The sequence below is a fragment of the Lissotriton helveticus genome, chromosome 7 (assembly GCF_964261635.1).
Source record: "Lissotriton helveticus chromosome 7, aLisHel1.1, whole genome shotgun sequence".
NCBI lineage: Eukaryota > Metazoa > Chordata > Amphibia > Caudata > Salamandridae > Lissotriton > Lissotriton helveticus.
Window position 1 is genome coordinate 448,999,957 of NC_136068.1, and position 21,616 is coordinate 449,021,572.

The 21,616-nt window shown below is 46.1% G+C and overlaps 1 protein-coding gene across 1 annotated transcript in view; it reads left to right on the forward strand.

Annotated features, from left to right (window-relative positions):
- LOC144768591 (mitogen-activated protein kinase 1-like) overlaps positions 1-21,616 on the forward strand; it is a 347,633-nt gene that overhangs the window by 234,926 nt on the left and 91,091 nt on the right. Inside the window, exons 5-6 of the mRNA XM_078652385.1 lie at positions 11,911-12,025; positions 12,469-12,600. Of these exons, the coding sequence (XP_078508511.1) occupies positions 11,911-12,025; positions 12,469-12,600 (247 nt within the window). The remainder of the gene's footprint in view (positions 1-11,910; positions 12,026-12,468; positions 12,601-21,616) is intronic.

The window sequence follows — 21,616 nt, forward strand, 5'->3', positions numbered from 1 at the left end:
GTGGGCACTAACCCGTCTCCACCTTACATTCAATCTCCTCCACCTAGTGATCCAAACCTGCTCATTACACCCACAAACTTACCAATACCACCATCACCTAACTCACAGGATGAAGGGGATCGGGAGGAGTTTAGGCCTAGGGATCCTGACCCATGGGAACACTATGATACTGATGCCAATACAGATAATACAGATAATGACCCTGATCTATATCCATCTAGCCCCTCACCCCCTGATGACAACATAGGATACACTGAGCTTCTTCATAGGGCTGCTCGGGATCACAGGGTGGAGTTGCATAAAGAGAATGTAGAGGAGGATTTCCCATTGGAAACCCTTCATTCCTCTCAAAGGACCACTCAAACACTACCAAAGGAAATGCATAAGCACGCAGACAATTTTTAAAGACCGGTGAGAGCCAGAATAATTACACCTAGAGTGGACAAAAAGTACAAACCTGCAACTACTGACCCTACCTACATAAAAGGTAAGCTGCCTTTAGACTCTGTTGTAGTTTCAAATGCACGTAAGAGCTAATTCAGTCTACAGGTGAAGCCCCTCCTCCTGATAAGGAGTCAAAGTTAATTGAGGCCTCTTGCAAAAGAGTACCTTCGCAAGCGTCCAATCACTGGTGCATTGCTAATGCTCAACCTTTATTAGCTGGTTAAGATAGAGCCCACTACGATGAGTTAGAGAAGCTCATGCAGTTTTTACCTGATGAGCATAAGTCTAAAGCTAATGACCTTATTCAAGGACAAGCTCATCACTAATGCCTCTATTAGATGCGCCTCAGACGCAGCAGAGACAGCAGCCAGAGCAATAAACACCAGCATAATATCATGCAGGCATGCTTGGTTAAGAGTTTCAGGTTTTAAACCTGAAGTGCAAGCCTCTATTCTTAATCAGCCATTCGATAAAGAACACTTCTTAGGTCCACCAGTTTACACCTCGCTGGAAAAAATGAGAAAAGACACTGAGGTCGCTAAGTCCATTAGGGCTTTGCAATCTGCTTCAGGTAGGTGCTCCTTTCGTCACTCCTATTATAGGGCAGGCTCCAAGACTATGGCAACAGAAACTTCCTCCTCTTACAAGGGCAACAGTCAATCGCCCTCTTCAAGAGGCTATTTCAGAGGAGGGTTTAGAGGAAATAACCGAAAGGGAAGTGGTAGAGGCAACTCAACACGCGCTTTCCCCCACAAATACCAAACAGTGACTCTTGTGCTGCCCCCGAACCATTCAGCACCTGTAGGGGGACGTCCAACTCAATTTCTACCAGACTGGAATACCATCACCTCCGACAAATTAACCAGTTCAGGCATGGGGGAATCATATTGCCCGACGCCCGAACCATGTTGATTTTCATGATGGGCAAGAAGATTTAATGTCTATTTTGTCTGACAAGTAGACATTCAATCATGTAAATAATATCGGAGCTGTTGGCACCATGAGGCTCACAATCAATCAGAAATGTGTAATAGAAAGTCAGAGAACCTTTGGAGGCCTCAAATCCATGTGAGCACCGGACGCGCTCCCCCCACCCCCGCAATGCCATCAAATTACCAGGCACAGGAAATAGCTATGCCCCGCCCCTTTAAAACATGGATTAAGCGCTGTCAGCAGCTCAGCATCGAAACACATGAGTTAACATTGGCCTTTGGCTGAACCTCTCTACCCGCAACCACCGAGGAATGGAGTAGGTGGCTATCACGAGGAATGGCGTAAGTGCCTGCCGTGCCGGAGGGCCACCCGTGCAATGGGCCGAGGGGCCTGAGGTACCAGCTGCTGCAGGGGGTGTCCTCCTGCCGTCACTTATACCAATATGTGTTTTGTAGAGCGCATCAAGAAGGAGGCGTGCAAGAGACATGGCAGGGCTCAGAGCTGGATGAGGGCTGTCGGACAGAAGCGGTGAGAATCAGAGGTCAGTGGCGGGACCTAGGATTGTGACTATGTTCATTGTGAGTCTGCATGCTCCTGAGGCATGGGGGTTGTCTAGTGTGAGCCTGCGTGGGTGTGTTACATGAATGTGTTCTCCCGTAGCCGTATGTGTGCTACCCCTCAGTGTGGGACACTTTGTGTTTATTTTGTTTGTGAACTGTGACTCCAAAGGTCCGGAATTTATAGAACGCGCCAAAGACTCATTTGGCCTGTTTCTAAGCGCTCGTGGTTTTCAGGAGACACAGGGAGGTCAACTTGTCTCCTCGGGATCACAAATCATCTATAAGGAAATCCACGATTGAACTTTTTTTTGGGGGAAGTGGAGCTCTAAGCAATATTGATTTAACCTCTTCAGCGCGACCGCGATTCCCCCTCCGGTGCTGGGCCCTAATAAAAACGGGCGTGGTCATGACGGAACGGTTCCGTCATGAGCACAGCTCAACCGTAGCTCATGACGGAACCGTTCCGTCATGAGCATCGAAGGGGTTAAGACTATTGGTAAACTCAGCCTTGTGGTGGACTTTGGGGCACCGCGCAGAAAAAATAAAATGCCCATGCATTTCCCAAGGTCATGAAATACAGGGAATCTCAATGACCCAGGAAAGCTGCACATAAAGGAGCAGGAAAACATTGCATCAAAGCAACGCACTTCCAGCATTCACTTGTAAGAGGCTGGGGAGGGGGGTGGGGCAGGAGAGGGATTTTCATACCCTGTATTTTCTTGTCTGGTCAGCCGCTTATTTCACTCTGTGTGGCCATGTGCTCGGAGATCAGGCCCCTGCAGCACCCTCAACAGCGCTGAATGGTCATAAAGGATATATGACAAGCTCCATGGTGTGCTGCAGCACAAAAGCCAGTTTTCACTGCGGCTACACTTCCCAGCTTTCTCTCTGACACCGAGGCTGAAGCAGCCGGGCCATGCACTGCACTTTCACTTACACTGTCTGCCTCCGATAAACTAGTGCATCAGAAACTGACAAGTATCTGGAATGCAGGTGCAGAGGCAGGGCCACTGTATTTATTTAGTGCTGCAACTGAGTACTGGCCCATCAACCCCAATGCTTCCGCGCCAATTAAAACAAATATTCAGCTGAGGCGCACATGTGCAAGGATCTTTCTGCTAGTTCCTAAGGACTTTGTCTTCCTCAACTGAAAAGAAAAATGCTGTGCTTTGACCCTGGATTCCTTCGACATTAGAATGTAGTAGCTGATTAAGAGCTGGGCTTGTGGTATGACGGAAAGAGTCATTCTATGGTGTGAGGGAGAACACCACATACCAGTAAGATGGCAAAGCCTGTGAGCGCACCTGCTGCATAAATCTTGTGCTATGCATCTCTTAAGTGTAGGTCGAAGTACCTGCACACCCAATCACTTATCCTTCAAGATGCAGAACATACAACCTACAGGAATGGCAATACAGGGTGCATGAGCAAGAAAAACAGCTCAGTGAGTTCACATACCTACTGCCACCATAACTGTAATTGCTTAGTTCACCCGTACTCTAGCATGGTGCTCTAAGATTCCTAATGTCTTCGTTCTCTGCCTCGCCCGGAAATGCGAGATGAGTTCTGGTTGATGAAGCACTCCGGCTAAAGGCTCACTCTTTAGATATAACTGGTTCCATAATTGCTTCAGATCTATATTTTAGCAACCTATACGAAAACCGCTCCTAGCTAAACATGTGTAAAGAAACAGCATATATTTGTGTCTCGTATTTACATTTTAACTGGAATGAAGGTTGTAGGCGACTACTGGAGGGTCTTTGTGCCTGCAACCATCAGAGTAGGTGCTGTGTACATTGCTATGTTGTTATTAATAGGGGTGTTTTCTTTATTTGCTGTCAGTGCAAGGCGTGCGTTTCTATTGTATTTGTCTGAAGTGGTGGAAAGGTTCATGTTGAGAGGAGTTGTAGATTTTCCTTAATTGCTAAGGTATTAAATGCACTATACATGGAGGGATCTTGTGTATTTGAAGACCTTTACACCTTATGTGGCTAGAGCTAAGGAGCAGGGAGCGATGGGCTTGTGACATGTTGGCATTTGTACAGTGTGTTGGTCCGTGCTCTGCTTATGGTTTTGGTGTACTTCCTGCTCCCTTCCTCCAACGGCCTTTTCTGGTCCTTCAGGGAAATACTAGACCTGAGGTTGCAGAATAGGTTAGGTGATGGTCATAGAGCACAATGACTAAGAGAACATGAAAATGAGTAGTGGCACTTTTGGACGTTTGTTCAGCTGAATAGCTAATATTGGATTTAGACATACTTGTAGCTGAAGTGTAAATAGATGTAATTCGACAGATAGCCTCTGACTGTTCATAAGGCCAAGGAAGTGTTTCCAACTCTACAGTGATTGAGCCCAGGTGTCCTTGCTAGGTGTGACATGGAATGCTGAGTCCTTCCAACTACGCACTACCCCTACATCCCTTCACAACTCGATTGACTATTTCTTCAACTTGGTTCTCCTTCCCTTTGCTGTGAGAACAGAATGAAGTTTGATTTGGGGTGGGGGGTGAAACTTCAACATCTGCCGAAGAGTTGCATCTCTTCATGTCGGTGAACCTTATGCTGCTGCTGCTGCCATAACTGCACCTGTACTGTGCAAGAGACACTTGTACTGATACTGCCAGTTTTGTATATGATGCTTGTTACACCAGCCCAGGAGCGTAAAAGGGGAAATTTATTTAACTTCCCCATTAAACGTATAGAAACTCTTGACAAGAATTGTGGATACTATCTCAGTGAACCTCAGTACCTTTGCTACGTGATTTTGCTGCCCCATGAAGAGTTAATAAGCTCGGGCAAGAAGTGCAGTTATTCCCATCCACGCATGTTTATCAGAACATCTTGTGAGTATTTTTGAACCTGGAGAGCTACGAGTTGGCCCTACGAAGGAGAAAACCCTTTTGTACAACAGGTTCATATTCCGACACAGACTGCCCCCAAAACTGAGCCAGAAATGTAGTCAATTGCCAGTCTGCCCTCTGCCTTTTTTACTATGTATGACAATCTGTGACAGGCAGACTGGCTGATAAGTGGGTGCAGTGCACAATGACACATCTTCACACATGTTGTGCAACTAGCCAGTACAACATTTGCATGAACACCTTCCAGGGGTTCACAATCAGATTGCAGATCTGTTAAGTCGACAGACACAACCGATTCATGAATGGGACCTACATCCGCAAGTTCTTCTACCATTCTTTCACAAGTGGGGTCACCCAGACATAGATCTGTTCGCCACACACGAAAACCCAAAATGCCCAACCTTCGCTGCCATGTTTCCACACCGCTGTCAAAGGGCAATGCAATATGGATGAACTGGTCAGACAATTTTGCGTACGCTTTTCGGCCACGCCCACTAATACCACTAGTAGTGCGCAAGCTAACACAACAGTCTCTCAAAATGATCTTAGTAGCTCCCACATGGACACACCAACAGTGGTTTACAACGCTGCTAGAACTCTCTCTAGTTCCACACCAAGACTGTGTCTGACACCATCCATGCTAACCAGAACCATGGAGACATCGGACATCCAGATCCAACTCAACTGAATCTGGCGATCTGGCTCCTGAAGTCTTAAAGTTTACTTACCTTAACCTACCACCAGACTGTATGAATATCATTAAAGAAGCCAAAAGACCTAATACTAGAGCTTGCTATGCAGCAAAATGGAAGAGATTTGCCATTTACTGGAACAATAATCAAATTGATCCCCTCGATGCTTACATCCAAAATATCATCTGCCTCCTTCTACACTTACAAAGATGTAATCTAGCATATTCATCTATAAGACTACATCTTGCAGCCATTGCTGCATACTTACAAAATAGACAACATCTGTAATTATTTAGAGTACCTGCAATTAAAGCATTTATGGAAGGATTAAAAAGAATCATTCCTCCTAGGTTACCACCCTCTCCAGAGTGGAACCTAAACATTGTTCTTACCAGGCTCATGGGACCCCTTTTGAACCTTTACACAAATGTGAACTGCAATTCCTCACATGGAAAACAGCTTTCCTTATTGCTATTACCTCTCTCAGGAGAGTGAGTGAGATTCAAGCCTTCACTATACAAGAACCATTTTTACAATTACACCGTAACAAAGTGGTCCTAAGAACAAATCCCAAATTCCTTCCTAAAGTCATTACTCCAATTCATCTAAACCAATCAGTAGAATTGCCAGTGTTTTTTCAAAACCCAGAGTCTGTAGCAGAAAGAGCTCTACACACCCTAGACGTTAAGAAAGCCCTTCTCTATTACATTGACAGGACCAAATCCTTTCGAAAAACGAAACAATTGTTTGTAGCTTTCTCGCAACCACGTAAAGGCAACTCCATCTCTAAAGCTGGTATTGCAAGGTGGATTGTAAAATGCATACAAATATGCTATCAAAAAGCTAAACGTACATTAACAATTCCTCCTAGAGCGCACTCCACACGCAAACTAGGAGCCTCTATGGCTTTCTTAGGGAACATTCCCCTAGAAGACATATGCAAGGCAGCAACATGGTCTACAACACATACCTTCACTAAACACTATTGTGTTGATGTGCAAGCCAAGCAGCAAGCTGCTGTAGGCCAAGCTGTCCTAAAAACTCTTTCAAACTACTGCAACAGATACAGGTGACCACCGCTAGGGGAGACACTGCTGTATAATCGATGCTCAGTGTGATATCTGCAGCTCATATGCCTCAAACGGAAAATGCTACGTACCAGTATGCATCTGTTCTTGGCATGTAGAGCTGCAGAGTCTCACACGCCCACCCGCCTCCCCAGGACCTGTATCTGTTCCAGTTCTATCTTAATTAGATATACACGCATGGACATCCTTTTTTCTTTCTACTAACTTCATCGTTTCCCATCATGGCGAAAAACAATCTAAGGATGGAGTCAATGCCCAGGCGCACTATCGTCCAAGGGAGGAGTCGCCTATCTCGTGACTACGAAGACTTCTTCCAAGACGACAACAACATGCAACCATCCGAGCCCAACACCAGGTGGCGATCTAATGTTCATTGTGAGACTCTTCAGCTCTACATGGCAAGAACAGATGCATACTGGTAAGTAGCATTTTTCTTTCCTCCATAGGAACACATTGACTGTTTTTCTGTGAAAGGTTTCTAAGTGTGGAGTTTAAAAACCTAAACAAATTCTTTAAAATTGTACTGTTTAAAAAACGATTTTACTTACCTGTTTACAGGAAATGTCCCAGAATAGTATTCAGGTATGCTACTCTGAATAAGAAAAGTAATCCAAAAGTAACTTACCTGTAATCTTAGTGAAAATCCCAATCAAAGTATATGTGCTGTATTCTGAAAAGCATTGCATTTTCAGTAACACTACTGTAAATCAAAATACATTTACAATTGCAATCTAAACTGTTATAATCTGTATATTTACTACAAAGTACTTATCACTTACCTGTGTCAGGCTTGCTTGGTTCTAGGAAATAAAATAACTGAAAGAATATTTTTGATGCAAAAACAATTGGTCTGAAGTTCAGTCTTGGAGTGTGTGAATTCATTGACTGAGTGTATACAACAAATGCTTAACAGTGTCCTCTGATAATGCCTTACTGCTCGACCACACTAACACCAATAGAGAGTGAGGTGCTATCTAACTTTACCTCTGCCTACCTTTGGGGTTCCACTGAACTCTGTGCACACTATACCTCAGTTTTGTATAGTATATACAGAGCCAGCTTCATAGAATAATATCTGAAAAGCATTTCATATCTTAGAAACTATGCTAGCATTGTAAATGTAAGTGCGGGAAAGAAAACTGGGTGTGTACACAACTTCACATCTAATCACAACTTTCACTTTGCAATGCAAACCAATCTTTTTATTTTGGACTGGAGAAAGATGTTGTGAGACTCCAGCGTTGGTCATCTGCCTGATAAATACATGATTGCTTAAAGCAGCTCAATCTGTTATCTTAAATGTCGTTTTTTATAACTAATGCTCCCAGTTTTCTGTTTTGACAGATTTTTAAGCATAAACTAAAATGGAAAGCATTTGTCTAGATAGCCTAGGGAATTACAAAAGAATAAGATTTCAAAATGGGTCTTAAATACCAGCAGATATGCACAGTGCTAATTGCATGCACAATTCTGAGGCATTCTGATAAGTATCGTATTTTATATGACTGCCTAGCACACTCACACCCAATATTTATTTATTTTATATAAAAGGTTTTATAAAGCACGAACATGACCCTTGCGGGTATCAGAGTGCTGTACACACGGCGAAAACATGAATAAACTCCATCCAATAGAAGTCAGTATAGTGACACCACAAGGGGTACACAAACAATATCCGGGAACTGGTAGTGGGCCACACTAGATCCATTTCTCCTAGGGTGTAAAATATTTCCTGTAACATTTAGTAAAACAAGCAAGGTGAACTTGACGCAACATAATACAATAATTGATAAACCTGAAGGGTGAGGGCCCTCTGGTAAAATAACAATTAACAACCAAACCTAAAATAAACGGAGAACAATATAAGTTGGGAGAAATGTCAGGTCTGTAGCAAGGGGACATGTAAAAGGGAACACGATGATGCAGTTAATGAACACTCAGGAGAATCGATTTGGCCTTTTTCTTGAAATAGGCAGTGTAAGGATTGGCTCTCAACTCCGCAGAAAGAGCGTTCCAAATTGTAGGTCCCAGACTGGAGAAAGCACGTTTGTACGTACTTTTCTTCTTAAGTTTGGGTAGTTTCAAGAGAAGTATGGACATACTTCTTATGTTCCGATTTGAAGCAGAAAGAACGAGCTTGTTCGCAAGATAGGCCGGAGTGTTGTAATGCAAGGCTTTATGCCCGAGGCAAGCTATTTTAAAGCGAATCCTCGCTTCAATAGACAGCCAATTAAGCTGCACAATGTCAGGCGTAATGTGATTGTGTTTTTTGGAGCCTGTGGTGAGCTTGGCTGACGTGTTGAGAGTGACTCTGAGAGGAGCCAAGCTTGTTTTAGGAAGCCCCGCAAGACCATATTCAAGACGTGAGATCACATGGGGTTGTACTGCAGGTTGTAAGTCTTCGGTCGGAAGTAAAGGTTTGATTTTCTGAGGGTGTTGAGATGAAAGTTGGCACCCCTAATAGTGGCATTGATGTGCGCTTGCATGTTAATTAGTTTGTCTAAGGTAATGCCCTAACGATTTAGCCGAATCAACCAAGACAGAGGTGCAGTTAAGGGCTGTGAGTTGGTTTAGCCAGTCCAGGGTAGGTGCAGAGTGATTGTGGGGGGCAATAAGCAGGAATTCAGTGTGGAGGGTGTTCAACAACAGATTGTTCTTGGCTAACCATTGTTGAGTTTGCGAAAGAGCTTCGTTTAAAATGTTAATGTCATCTAGAGAGTAGATGTTAGACTGGTTCAGAATGACAGTGAGAGGTTGAAGAGCGTGGGTAAGAGTGCAGATCCTTGCGGAACTCCAATCCTGACCTGGGTACTAAAAGCAAGGGACTGGTTAAGTTTAATCCTAGGAGTGCGGTTGTGTAAGAAAGAGGTAAACCACTTTAGGACCGGTCCCGCTAAACCCATCCTCCGTTGTAGAAGATTAATCAAGGTTTCATGTTTGATGGTGTTGAAAGCAGAAGACCGGTCCAGAAGGATTAGAAGACAAGGGACATTCTGATCCAAGGATTTCAGTGCTACATCCACTATGTGCGTTAAAGCAGTTTTCGTACTATGCCCTGCTCTGAAACCGGATTGATAGAGGTCCAGTAGTTGAAATTTCTCTTTATGGATGCAGAGCTGCTTGTTGACACATTTCTCGAAGTTTGGCTAACGCTCGAAGTTTGGCTAACGCTCGACGTTAGTGATAGGTCTGAAGTTGTTGGGATCCGATAAATCTGAGTTGGGCTTCTTGGGGATGGGACTGACTTGTCCAATTTTGAGGCAATCTGGGATGCTCCCCTGCAGAAGGGATTCATGAATAATCCGCGACCAAAGAGTGAGAATGGCCAAGTTGAGATCTTTAAAAAATGTTGCAGGAAGTGGATCATTGACTTGATTGCCCGGTTTTAGAGTTGCCATTTCCTGGAGTAATTCTGTATGGTCTGGCAGGATAAAGGAATTCCAAGAGGCGTCAGTTTTGGGAGAGGAAAGGAGAAAGCCGAGGCACCAGCTCCTGTGGAGATGAGGTGAGGATTAGGGGCCGCATCACGGGAATGCCAGGTTGGAGCTCCAGTTTGATTTTTTCCTATTTTTTTCTGAGAAGTGCACTGTGAATTCCTCCCGGCCAGGAATTGGACCGGTTTGGGTTGGAAATGTGTTTTGCTTGCTGTATGATGATTTGAAAAAGCATCTTGGGTGTGTTTGTGGCACCGCCCAGTTGCGCTCTGAAATGGTTCATTTTGGCAATGCGGATTTTTTTTATTTTATGCACTTCTCATTTTTCTTAGCTGAGAGAGGCTGGTGGTGGAAGGCTCCTTTCTCCAGGACCTCCCTAAAAGCCTAAGTTTGCGGTGTTAGTCGTCGTTAAGGGGAATCCTTATAAGTTGTTTTGGCGCAATAGATTCAGATGTTAGTCATAGTGCTAATTTAATGGTCAGAAAGATCGTCCAGGTCAGTAATGTTAGGTGGAGGCTGAAGTCTATTCATGGTGATGGAAGTAAGAGCATTGATGTTTACGTGTCATATTGCAAGTCCATTGTTTCGCTTTGAGGTTGTCCCTTTCTGCTACTCGATTTTTCCAGTATGTGGAAGGCAATTTGATGATGGTCCGACCAGTCGCAAGGTAGGATGTCCTTCACTTGAATGTGATTGTATCTAGCAATTATGAGGTCTAGGGTGGCGCCTTTGATGTGGGTGGGACCCTTACAGATCTGAGAGAAGTTGAGATTGGAGAGGAAAGTCTTAAAGGAGCTAACTGAAAGATCATTGGTGTCATTCCAGTGGAGGTTAAAGTCTCCAAGGAAGCTATGGTATGGTTGATCAGAGCATGAGCTAATGAGCTCCATGAAGATCAAATTGTCACCAGGAGGATGGTACATCATGTGGAGCACACAGACAATCTTACCCTTATTCCAAATTTCTGTCATAAATAGTTCACAGGAAGATGGCGAAGCCTTCTGAGATTACTTTACGGTTAGGCTGGAGCGATGAATGCAGGCAATGCCCCTCCCTCACCCCCAAATTCCCTGGGCGATAACCCCGGATAATGACATAGGCGGTACTAAAATGTCCAGAACTGGGAGGAGGTATCATTGATCCAAGTTTCGGTTAGAATCAAGAAGTCCAAATCTTGCTCTAAGATGAGTGCTAAAATGTCAGCCGCATGTTTCACCGCAAATCTGCAGTTGAGCAGCAAAGCGTTAATGTGGGGGGAGGTGTTAATCTCTTCAATATGAGTAATATTTATTTTGAGTAGATTTTCCTTATTAACCGATCTGGAGTTAACCCTGAGTTCCCTGTCCGGGTCAGGGGAGATAGCGGGGATGTTAATAACTGTGTTAGAGGAGGCGACAGATCTCAAACTACTATACGAGAATACAAGAGCGTGGAAGTCTTCCTCTGACAGCTGAGGATGAAACCTACGAGGTCTGTAGTGATGGTTGGGCAGAGGTAGGTGTGTGTATATATATAATATAGGTTTGGGTGTACATTTCATAGCTTAATAAAGTTTTACTCTAATTGTTGCAAATTCATGTTTTCACAGGCCACAAATAAATAACAGTAAGGTGTAAAAAGTAAAGGTGGGACAATGTAGATGGAAATGAATATCATAAAACTTGGAGCTCTAGCTAAGTTTTTTTTTATGCATACTCGGCTAATGGAAGCTGTCCGAGTACAACATGAAATGTTTTCTTTGTTACTTTACATAGCAGGATGTTTCCCTTTTCTCCCCAATACCCACCACCAATTCCCTATTGGGGGTTAATGTTGCTTGTTTCATGGTTTGCAGTGCATAGGATTTTTTTGTAATGTTAACTTGGCCCGCACCATTTCACAACATTTTCTTCTTCTCAGGGTTACACCAAATCCATTGACATTTGGTCGGTTGGTTGTATCCTGGCAGAGATGCTTTCCAACCGCCCTATATTCCCTGGGAAGCACTACCTGGACCAGCTGAACCACATCCTTGGTAAGACAGTGTTTGGAGAGGAATTCATCACTTTTAACCAATTATATAGCCTGTTTTGGTTACTGCCTGTAAGAATATCTCTCCTCAGAGGCTAGGTTGCCAAATCCTACCATGCATTTGTGTGTTAAGGGGCTCACTGTACAGTCATCTTTGTTAATCGCTCATCTAAGGATTTGAGAATAGATTTTGTCTGCTTGAAAAAATTTGTAAGATGTTCCGTGCAAATGACTAAAAATAGACATCTGCAGGATGGAGACCATTTTAATTGCTTCCTCTAGGCCAGTGTAAAACAGATCTCTGTAGTTTGTAAAATGTGGTCTATTGCTCTAGGACAGAATTCATGACTGTATTACTTTAGTAAGCTGTCTGTCATAAGACAACACAGGTAGGCAGGTTGTGATAATGGGTACTCTGTTGACAGCCCCAATCTTTTTTTCTTACAGGGATCCTGGGTTCACCTTCACAGGATGACCTGAACTGCATTATCAACCTCAAAGCACGGAATTACCTGCAGTCACTGCCTCAGAAGTCCAAAGTGCCCTGGAGCAGGCTCTTCCCGAAGGCAGATGCCAAAGGTAGGGGACTCTGTATCATGCCTGCTATGGTATTGTAGAATTACATATTTGGTGTGTTTATACACCACTGTTGTATCTAACCCTTGTCTGTTAACAACTTTTGGTATTGTTGTGTCACCAGCTGATTGTATTATCAAATGTCTTTCTGTGCTTCAATAGTTCACATAGTTATTCCAGGACATCTAGAGTCCATGCCCCTGTGGCCTTAACTCCGTGGCCTACACCAAAATAAGGATTAATTGTATATGAATTGTTTATTTGTATTATTGTGTACATTGTTTGATAGAGAAGCAGGGTTTATAATAGCTTTCCTCCTTTTCTCCACGCCCTGCATTCGGATCTCGCCCCTTCCCCTCACCCAGGTGCTCATACAGTTCTAGCATTGCTATTGTGCATAATCCCACCAGCGTGGCTCTGAATCAAATGTTGATCCTTTGATTTTTTCCAGGAAGTGCCAATGTAGACTCCTCAGATGCTGGTTGGGTCAGGGAGTGTTGGATGTGTTGAGGTCCTGGTCAGTGGTTGATGGTGGCTCTTGCTTGACTCACTTAGGCTGTTCTTGAAGACTTGTAGAAGGCAAGAGTCTGCTGCTGAGCTACCTTGGGCCACTACATTCGAGTTTTTTTTGGAAGTGGTTCATAGTGAGACGATGGAAGATAGGCAGTCTTGGGCGCAGGCTAGAGTGATTGCTTGAGTGTCGGTGACTTATCGTGGGAGACTTGGGCTTTCAAGATGAGTTGGCCTACCAGTGTTTCAGGCCTAGTGAATGGATGTTCCAGTAAAGATTACTTCTGGATTCTGGAATTTGATAACCACTTCCGTTTTCTTGATGGGCAGATTGCTTCAGAGATGGACCTGATTTAATGAAGTCTTCATTAACTTTCTTGTTATTAGCTTTTATATTCTATGAACGTTTTCTTTCATGGTCTTTGAAAACCCATGTTTTTGCTTTAACTGCCTTAAATCTTTTAAAGAATCAGGCAGCCTTGTGTCAGCTGTTGTAGAAGAGTGAGGTCTTGAGAGGGATCAATGTGTCAAAGGCGACAGTTGACCAGAGGTACAACTGTCATCACAAAGCTATTTGACTGATAATATACTAGTAGCCAAGAGAAAGAGTATGCTTTTCTGATATAAAAGCACTTTAGTGACTTCAATTATCATTGTATTTGAAATGTCTTTTTAAATGTATATTGCTGATAATAATTTCTACTAATTATTGTCACAAAAAGTATTCTAGTGTTTTTTAGTAATTACTCATCTGGTATTGATTCTTATATGCTCCTCACTGATGCTAATTTTTATGCATTTTTATTCATTTGCCGCCTTGCTGCTACCTCTGGATCCAGTACTGTTGCACTGTCCCTTTATTTGGTTGCTAAATTAGCTTTCTTGCCTTATTCTATTCATCGTGTATCAAGATATCTGTTTTTATATTTTAAAAAATATGTGGCTGTTATTTTTTAACATGTGCTGGCTGTAATGTAGTTTGTCTTTTTTCTTATTATTGTTTGTAACTTTTATGGCCTGTCCTCGAAAGTCCGAATAAAGACCACTTGACTTGACTGATAATAAACAAGTAGTGAACAAATAGTTTGAGGTCGATCTTCGTCCATGGTCTAATGAGTGTCTTTGTGATTGCTATATTCTAAGCTGTCGGAAGGCTGAAGGTGATGGCCTGGTGATCACTCTAGTTGATGGGGTGGTTTACAGTAGCATTCATGTGTTCTGGAGACGAGAAGGTTGGATATAGTGTGCCTGGCTCAGTCGATGGGGTCAAGGGCAAGTAACATGTGTATTTCGGGATTACTGGTTAATTTGGAAGGATACCGAATTTGTGGTAGGTCTGCTTTATTGACTCAATTGTTGAGATCATACAGAATGCCTTGGCAGGTGTGGTTGAGGATGATGTCCATTATAAAAGTCGAGAAACTTTTTTAGAAGACCGATCATGCTGCTGGTATCTGTCAGTCAACAAAGATGATGTGGCGCATAGGAGAACAGGACCATCTGATGATTACGGATTCAATCTCTGACTGAAAAGACTAGGAAGCTGGTGGCTGTATAGTGTTTTAGGTCGAGCAGGTGAAAGCAGTGCAAAGCACTGCGTCCAGCGAAGTATCTATTGTGACTCACTTCTTAGGAATCTGAGACAGGGGATGGGCACGCGCTGTGCTGTCTGAGATTTGATCGTGTGTGCGCACTTTTGCTGCTGGCCGCTCACGTTGACCTGTCGGAGATTTCATTGTGTGTGCGAGCTTTCGCTTTTGCTTATGTCCTTCGCATCACGTGCACTGCTGCTGTTTGGAGCGCGCTCGTGAAAACATATAACATGCTTACAGTTCGTGAAAACATATGAAAATAAAATGCTTACACTTTTAGACTTTAGTCTGTTACGTTAATTCTTTTGTTTGTTAGTCACAGCGAGTGCGAACAGTGTTACGGAGGAAATTTGCAAGCCGCTTTTAGACAGCGTGATCTCAAGCCGCCTTTAAACAGCCTGATCTTCTGAAAGGTGGCGTCATGCCAGGATGTATGACATTACAACGCATGCTTTTAGCACGCATGCTTTTACATCGCAGTTTTTACAACGCATAGCGCTTTGGGGTGCTGAATAGTGAATAGTTTAATATACTATTCCAACTCCAGTCCCCGTGGATAGTAGGGAAGGTGTTGGATAGTAAATTAAATCTATTCCCTATCCTAGAGCGCCCCCCCAGCGCAATGCGTTGTAATGGTTTGCGTTGTAAAAGTTGCGATGTAAAGGCACTGCGGAGTAAAAGTTGCGTTGTAAAGGATGTTTCCCGCCATGCTCATTCTTTTCTTTGTTATGCACTGCGAGTGCGAACAGTCACGGAGGGGGGAAGTTTGCAAGACGCACACACACTGCATGCACACACACGCGCACACACACGCACACACGCGCACACACACACACACACACACACGCACCCCCACACACACACACGCACCCCCCCCCCACCCCACTCACGGGCTCACGCGCACACACACGCGCACACACACGCCCCCCCCCTCACCACTTCAGTAGACCGCGAGCTTGGCCTCCGCTGCTGCCGGTCCTGTGCTTTAATCCGACTCCCGACCGGAGCCTCACTTCATGCCTCTCAATCTCGCCCCACGCCGCTACCCGCTCCCTGGCCACACAGCAAGCAAGGTGTCTCCGCTCCCCGCCGCCCTCCTCTCGTGGGCCGTGAGTTCACCCAGCGCTGTAATAATGGCCAGGAGTCTCGTACCTGGTGGCGCGCTCCTTCCCCCACCGCAGCTTGTTATTTTCACTTTCTGCCGCTGCTCTCGCTTTTCTTGCCCTCCCCGCCCTACACATAAGCCCCGCCCCGTGCACCTCCCTCCCCTGGGCTTTCACTTGTTTTCCTCAGCAGCTGCACGTTTGTTTATCCCTCTCTGCTCGGCGACCCTGCACACTTCAGCATCTCCCAGAAGGTGCCGTTGTGAGAGTCCCGCTCGTGTGAGATTCTGGTCGACATTAGCGAGCATGGCATTGTCCCACTCCCACCTGCCTGGCCTTATCACCTTTTATGTGCAGAGAAATGCGTGCAGCCTAGACTTCCACTTAGCAGACTGCACATTTCCACCGCAATCTGCCCGCCTTTCTTATACATGGTTTCCCCTAAATCCTTAAGCATTTCTAGCACTAGAGGTACGTAAAGTTTGTTCTTGTGTTTGAGTGTCCTCCATATATTGCAGTATTATACCTCAATGTTTACTTTGTACGCTTTTGTAACCTGAACACTAGTCTCTTTTTTCTCCTGTAATGCACCGTTTGCTACCTCTTGTTAGTAAATGAGGCATCGGAGAAATTGTATTTAAAATGGCGTAACATTGTAGCAAAACATTGTTGATTTGTGTTTTTGTATATGTGTTAATCTGAAAGTAAGCAATCACCAGTGTCTCATTCATGTGCATGCATATATCTGCATATCATCGTGGAGTATTATAATTAGCCATAAATTGTTACATTTGGTAAGTGTGAACACAGCTTTATGCCTAAACCCCCGTCAGTAATTCAAAGTGAGGTCACGGGTTACTGCATTTAATTAGAACGCTCACTTTAGCAGTAAAGTCTTTTGGTTCATGAATCCTATATATAAAAGTTTGAGCAACGTAAACCTTTCCTTAATGACATATAAACCTCTTTCCATACTATGCTACTCCAAACTGGCAACTATCGGTTTTGTCCTGTGGGGTGTTGCCTTGGCCTACGTGTCCAGTGGACAAAATAAAGCCGAACACTTGTGGTCCTTGACCCAAAACAATGTGTGATAGGACTTCCAAACCCCTGCATTTTGGAGCGGTACCGGGGATGCGTGGATTACTAGGGAATCAATGAGATGGAGCGGTAGTTCTTGGTTAAGAGTGGGTCCTTGCCCTCCTTAGGAATCACTATAATGGTAGCTTCGCTCATTGAGGGGGAGACGCTGCCACTTGCAGCAACTGAGTTAAAAAGTGTTTGAAGGGTAGGGGTGAGCTGCTTGTCAAAGGCCTTGTAAAAGGAAGCAGAGAATCCGTCAGAGCCTGGTGCTTTGTTACTCTTTAGGCTTTTAATGGCAGATATGACCTCCGTGTCTGTGATGGGGGAGCCAATGCGGGCGCTATCGTCTTCTGAAAGTTTGGGGAGGTTCAGGGATTCCAAATAGCTAACACAGGCCTCTGTGTCCAGGGACACCTCATTTTTGTAAAGGTCCTCATAATAGGACTTAAAAGTGGCTAGAATTTTAGTCTGTTTCGTATGCACTATATTCGCGGGGTCCCTAATCGAGGCAATGGTGGTCAGCTTCTGTTTGTGCTTTAAATAAGAGGCGAGAAGTCTCCCCGCTCTATTACCGTCACATAACTTTAGAGCTTTGAATTTGTTAATCCAGACTCCAGCCCGTCTGTTAGTTATCGCATTGTATTCATATTTCTTTCTTGTAAATGTAAATGTAGTATACTTGTAAAGCGCACAGCTGCCCCAGCAACGGGGCGTCCCGGCGCTGTATAACTCTGGGGAACCCGTCCTGGCTTAACCTGTGGGATAGTCCCTTGCTGGGAGTCCCCAAGGTGGAGCCAGGCATCCCTGGAATTGGTGGGGCCGTTGTGGAGATTAGGCAAGCTAATGCCCAGAGTTGCCGAGTGGAACCCCTGATTAGAGTAAGCACCGAAGCGAGAATTATCGAGTCCGCTGACCAAGGTCCACGACCCTGCCGCGTCGGGAATTGAACCCTGGTCCTGGGCCGACTTCTGCTCTCAGGCCTGCTGCCTCTAACCAGTGAGCCACACTACTCCACTTTCTTGACTAAGAGATCAAGGGGTGCTGTGTCACTAGGGTTTGCTTTGTGGACTGCTTCAAGGTTCCTAATTTCACGCTCAAGCTCTTCCAGCTCCTTATTCAGCTTCTTGTTGGTCTTTGCCCTGATATTGATAACTCCCCGAATTGTGGCCTTGAGTGCGTCCCACAGAGTGGAAGGAGCTGTTTCTGGGGATGCATGTATCGCAATATATTCCTCTATGGCTTCGATTATTTGTTGTTTATGTGCAGGGTCGGCTAGGATTTAGTCGTTGAAGCGCCAACGTCTAGGGGGTAGGATCGAGCAGGAGCCAGCCAGTTTGGCGCTAACACATGCGTGATCGGAGACTAGTTTTGGGGCAATATCCGTTTCTTCAATGAGGTAAGTGAAGAAGCTCGAGATAAGGATGAAATCAATTCTTGACTATGAGTTATATGGGGCTCAATAGAAAGTATAATCCCTACCACTGGGGTTCTGGAGGCGCCAAGAGTCTTTTAGGAGAAAACGGTCACAGAGTCGCATGAGTGCCTCGTGTGAGCGCGAGGGGTGAAATATGCATTTAGATTGACGATCTAGGAGTGGGTCCATGGGAAGGTTGAAGTCACCTCCTACTATCCGCGCCACCAAGAAGTCGGCTCTCAAAGAACGACTGGACAACAACGCCCACGACAGCAAGGAACTCTTCAGCATCGTCAAAGAGTTCTCCAACCCCAGCTCCGGAAACAAAGACATCACTCCCTTGCAAGACCTCTGCAACACGCTCGCCTCGTTCTTCCACCGCAAGATCGCCGACATACACAACAGCTTCGATGCACAGACCACGCACCCTACCACCGAACCAACGCCCGCCACCACCACCCTCTGCAACTGGACCCCGATCAGCACCGAAGACACCACCCGCACGATGAACTCCAGCCACTCCGGATCACCAACCGACCCCTGCCCACACCACGTCTTCAACAAAGCCGACGCCATCATCGCACCCCATCTCCGGGACATCATCAACTCCTCCTTCCACACCGCCACCTTCCCGGAGAGCTGGAAGCACGCCGAGCTGACCGTCCTCCTGAAGAAACCAACGGCGGACCCCACCGACTTCAAGAACCACCGTCCCATCTTGCTCCTTCCTTTCCCGGCCAAAGTCATCGAGAAGACCGTCAACAGACAGCTTGCCGCCTTCCTCGAGACGAACGGATCCCTCGACCCCTCGCAGTCCGGGTTTCGGGCCAACCACAGTACCGAGACCGCCCTAATCGCAGCCACCGACGACATCAGAACCCTGATCGACAACGGAGAAACAGCGGCCCTCATCCTCCTTGACCTCTCTGCGGCGTTCGACACTGTCTGCCACCGCACCCTAGTGAAGCGCCTCAGCAACGTCGGAATCCAAGAGAAAGCACTGGAGTGGATCATCTCGTTCCTCGCTGGAAGAACCCAGAGAGTCCGCCTCCCCCCGTTCAGATCTGAGGCCACTGAAGTCATCTGCGGAGTACCACAAGGATCTTCACTAAGTCCAACCCTCTTCAACGTGTACATGAGCCCCCTCGCAGCCATCGCACGACAACACAACCTCAACATTATCTCCTACGCCAACGACACCCAGCTGATCCTCTCCCTCACCAACGACCCCACCACGGCCAGAGCCAACCTACACGAAGGGATGAAGGGCGTCGCCGTCTGGATGAGGAACAGTCGCCTTAAACTGAACTCGGACAAGACGGAAGTCCTCATCCTGGAATCATCACCCTCCACCTGGGACGACTCCTGGTGGCCCCCGGTCCTGGGCACCGCTCCCAAGCCAACGGACCACGCACGCAACCTGGGCTTCATTCCGGACTCCTCCCTGTCAATGACCAGACAAGTCAACGCCGTCTCATCCTCGTACTTCAACACCCTGCGCATGCTCCGCAAGATCTTCAGATGGATCCCCATTGAAAACAGGAAGACCGTCACCCAGGCACTCGTCACCAGCCGACTGGACTACGGGAGCAACCTCTACGCCGGAACCACAGCCAATATTCAAAAAAGACTCCAACGCATCCAGAACGCCTCCGCACGACTCATCCTGGACATCCCCCGACACAGCCACATCACCGGACATCTGAGAGACCTGCACTGGCGCCCCGTCAGCAAGAGAATCACGTTCAGACTCCTCACCCACGCACACAAGGCTCTCCACAACCTGGGCCCCAAGTACCTCAACGACCGCATGACCTTCTACACGCCCACCCGCCAACTACGATCGACCAGCCACGCCCTCGCCACCGTACCACGCATCCGCAGAGCCACCGCCGGAGGAAGATCCTTCTCCTACCTGGCAGCCAAGACTTGGAACTCCCTCCCCACTCACCTTCGGCGAACCCAAGACCATCTCTCCTTCAGGAAGCAGCTCAAGACCTGGCTGTTCGAGCAGTAACATACCCCCCTCCCCCAGCGCCTTGAGACCCTCCCGGGTGAGTAGCGCGCTTTACAAATGCCGTGATTGATTGATTGATTGATTGATTGATTGATTATGAGGTCGTCTTGTGGGATATGTTCCATGGCCCGGGATATCGAGTCCCAGAATTCCGACACGTCAGAGTTGGGTCCGTAAATGTTCACAACGTGAACAGGGTCATTGTCTCTCAGGAGATGCGTGATGAGCGGTCTACCTTCCTCGTTGTGTGTGTGAAATAACATAGGTTGCATTTTTTCGCTATCAGAGTAATCACCCCACCTTTCTTGTGTACCGCAGGGGGAACAGAGCCTGTGTGAGACCCAGTGGAGGTTACTGAAGCGAGTGTCCTCCTCTAAAGCTTGGTTTCCTGCAGTAAAAGGATGTCCCCTTTTGATTTAGCGAGGTATTCCAAGACTTTCCGTCTCTTAACCAGGTGGTTTAGGCCGTTAATATTCAGGGACACTATGTTGAGGTTGTCTGATATGGACTTAGTATCAGCCATCAGTGACAGGTAGTGTCGCCAGTTGAAACATCGGAGCAATGGAATGGGGTGTACCCCCTGCTAGGATCTGCAGGAATGGTCTAAAAGTTGGGCCTAACCCATTGCCTCTAATCGCCGTGAGTTCGAGTTGCATGGAGTCCGTGTTGCTTTTGGTGGACTTGGCCAGGTCGTGGACATCTGCCAGCTTTTTAAATATCATCTCCATGGTGGCTGCCATGTCTGCTCTGGCCTTGATGGGAGAGTCTGAGATAGATGGTTCTGCGCGCACCTTCTTGTTATTACCTCTGCCTTCCCTTTCTGCCATCGTGGGTCAGACACGCTAGTAATAGAGTGGGAGGAAGAGATAGCGCCTGAAGTCCGACCTGTGGGGACGCCTGTTGTAGGTGATCGTTCCTGTGTTAGGAGTTCCTTGAGTTAACAGTCTCGGGCAACCCCAGGGCAGGCTGAGGCCCCAACTCGCCGTGGTCGGCGCAATTGCGTGAAAGGCTGTCTGCCAAGATGTGTCAGCAAGAGCGTGGCTACGGTGCTCCGCAGGTGGAGTGGGGAAGTCACGAGGAAGCATGTGGTTGACCACCAGTAGTGGAGAAGGCGCAGGTACTAGGTGCGTCGGTAGAGGAATTCGCTTCAGAAGATTGGCAGCTGCAATTTACGGAAAGAGGAGCATGGCTGGCATATAGATAGAGGAGTGCTTAGTGCATAAAGGAGGGTGGTTAGGGTCCCCTGACCTTCGTCGCTGGTAGGAAGCTGGCAGGTTTACGGCGCGATGGCTCCCCTAGG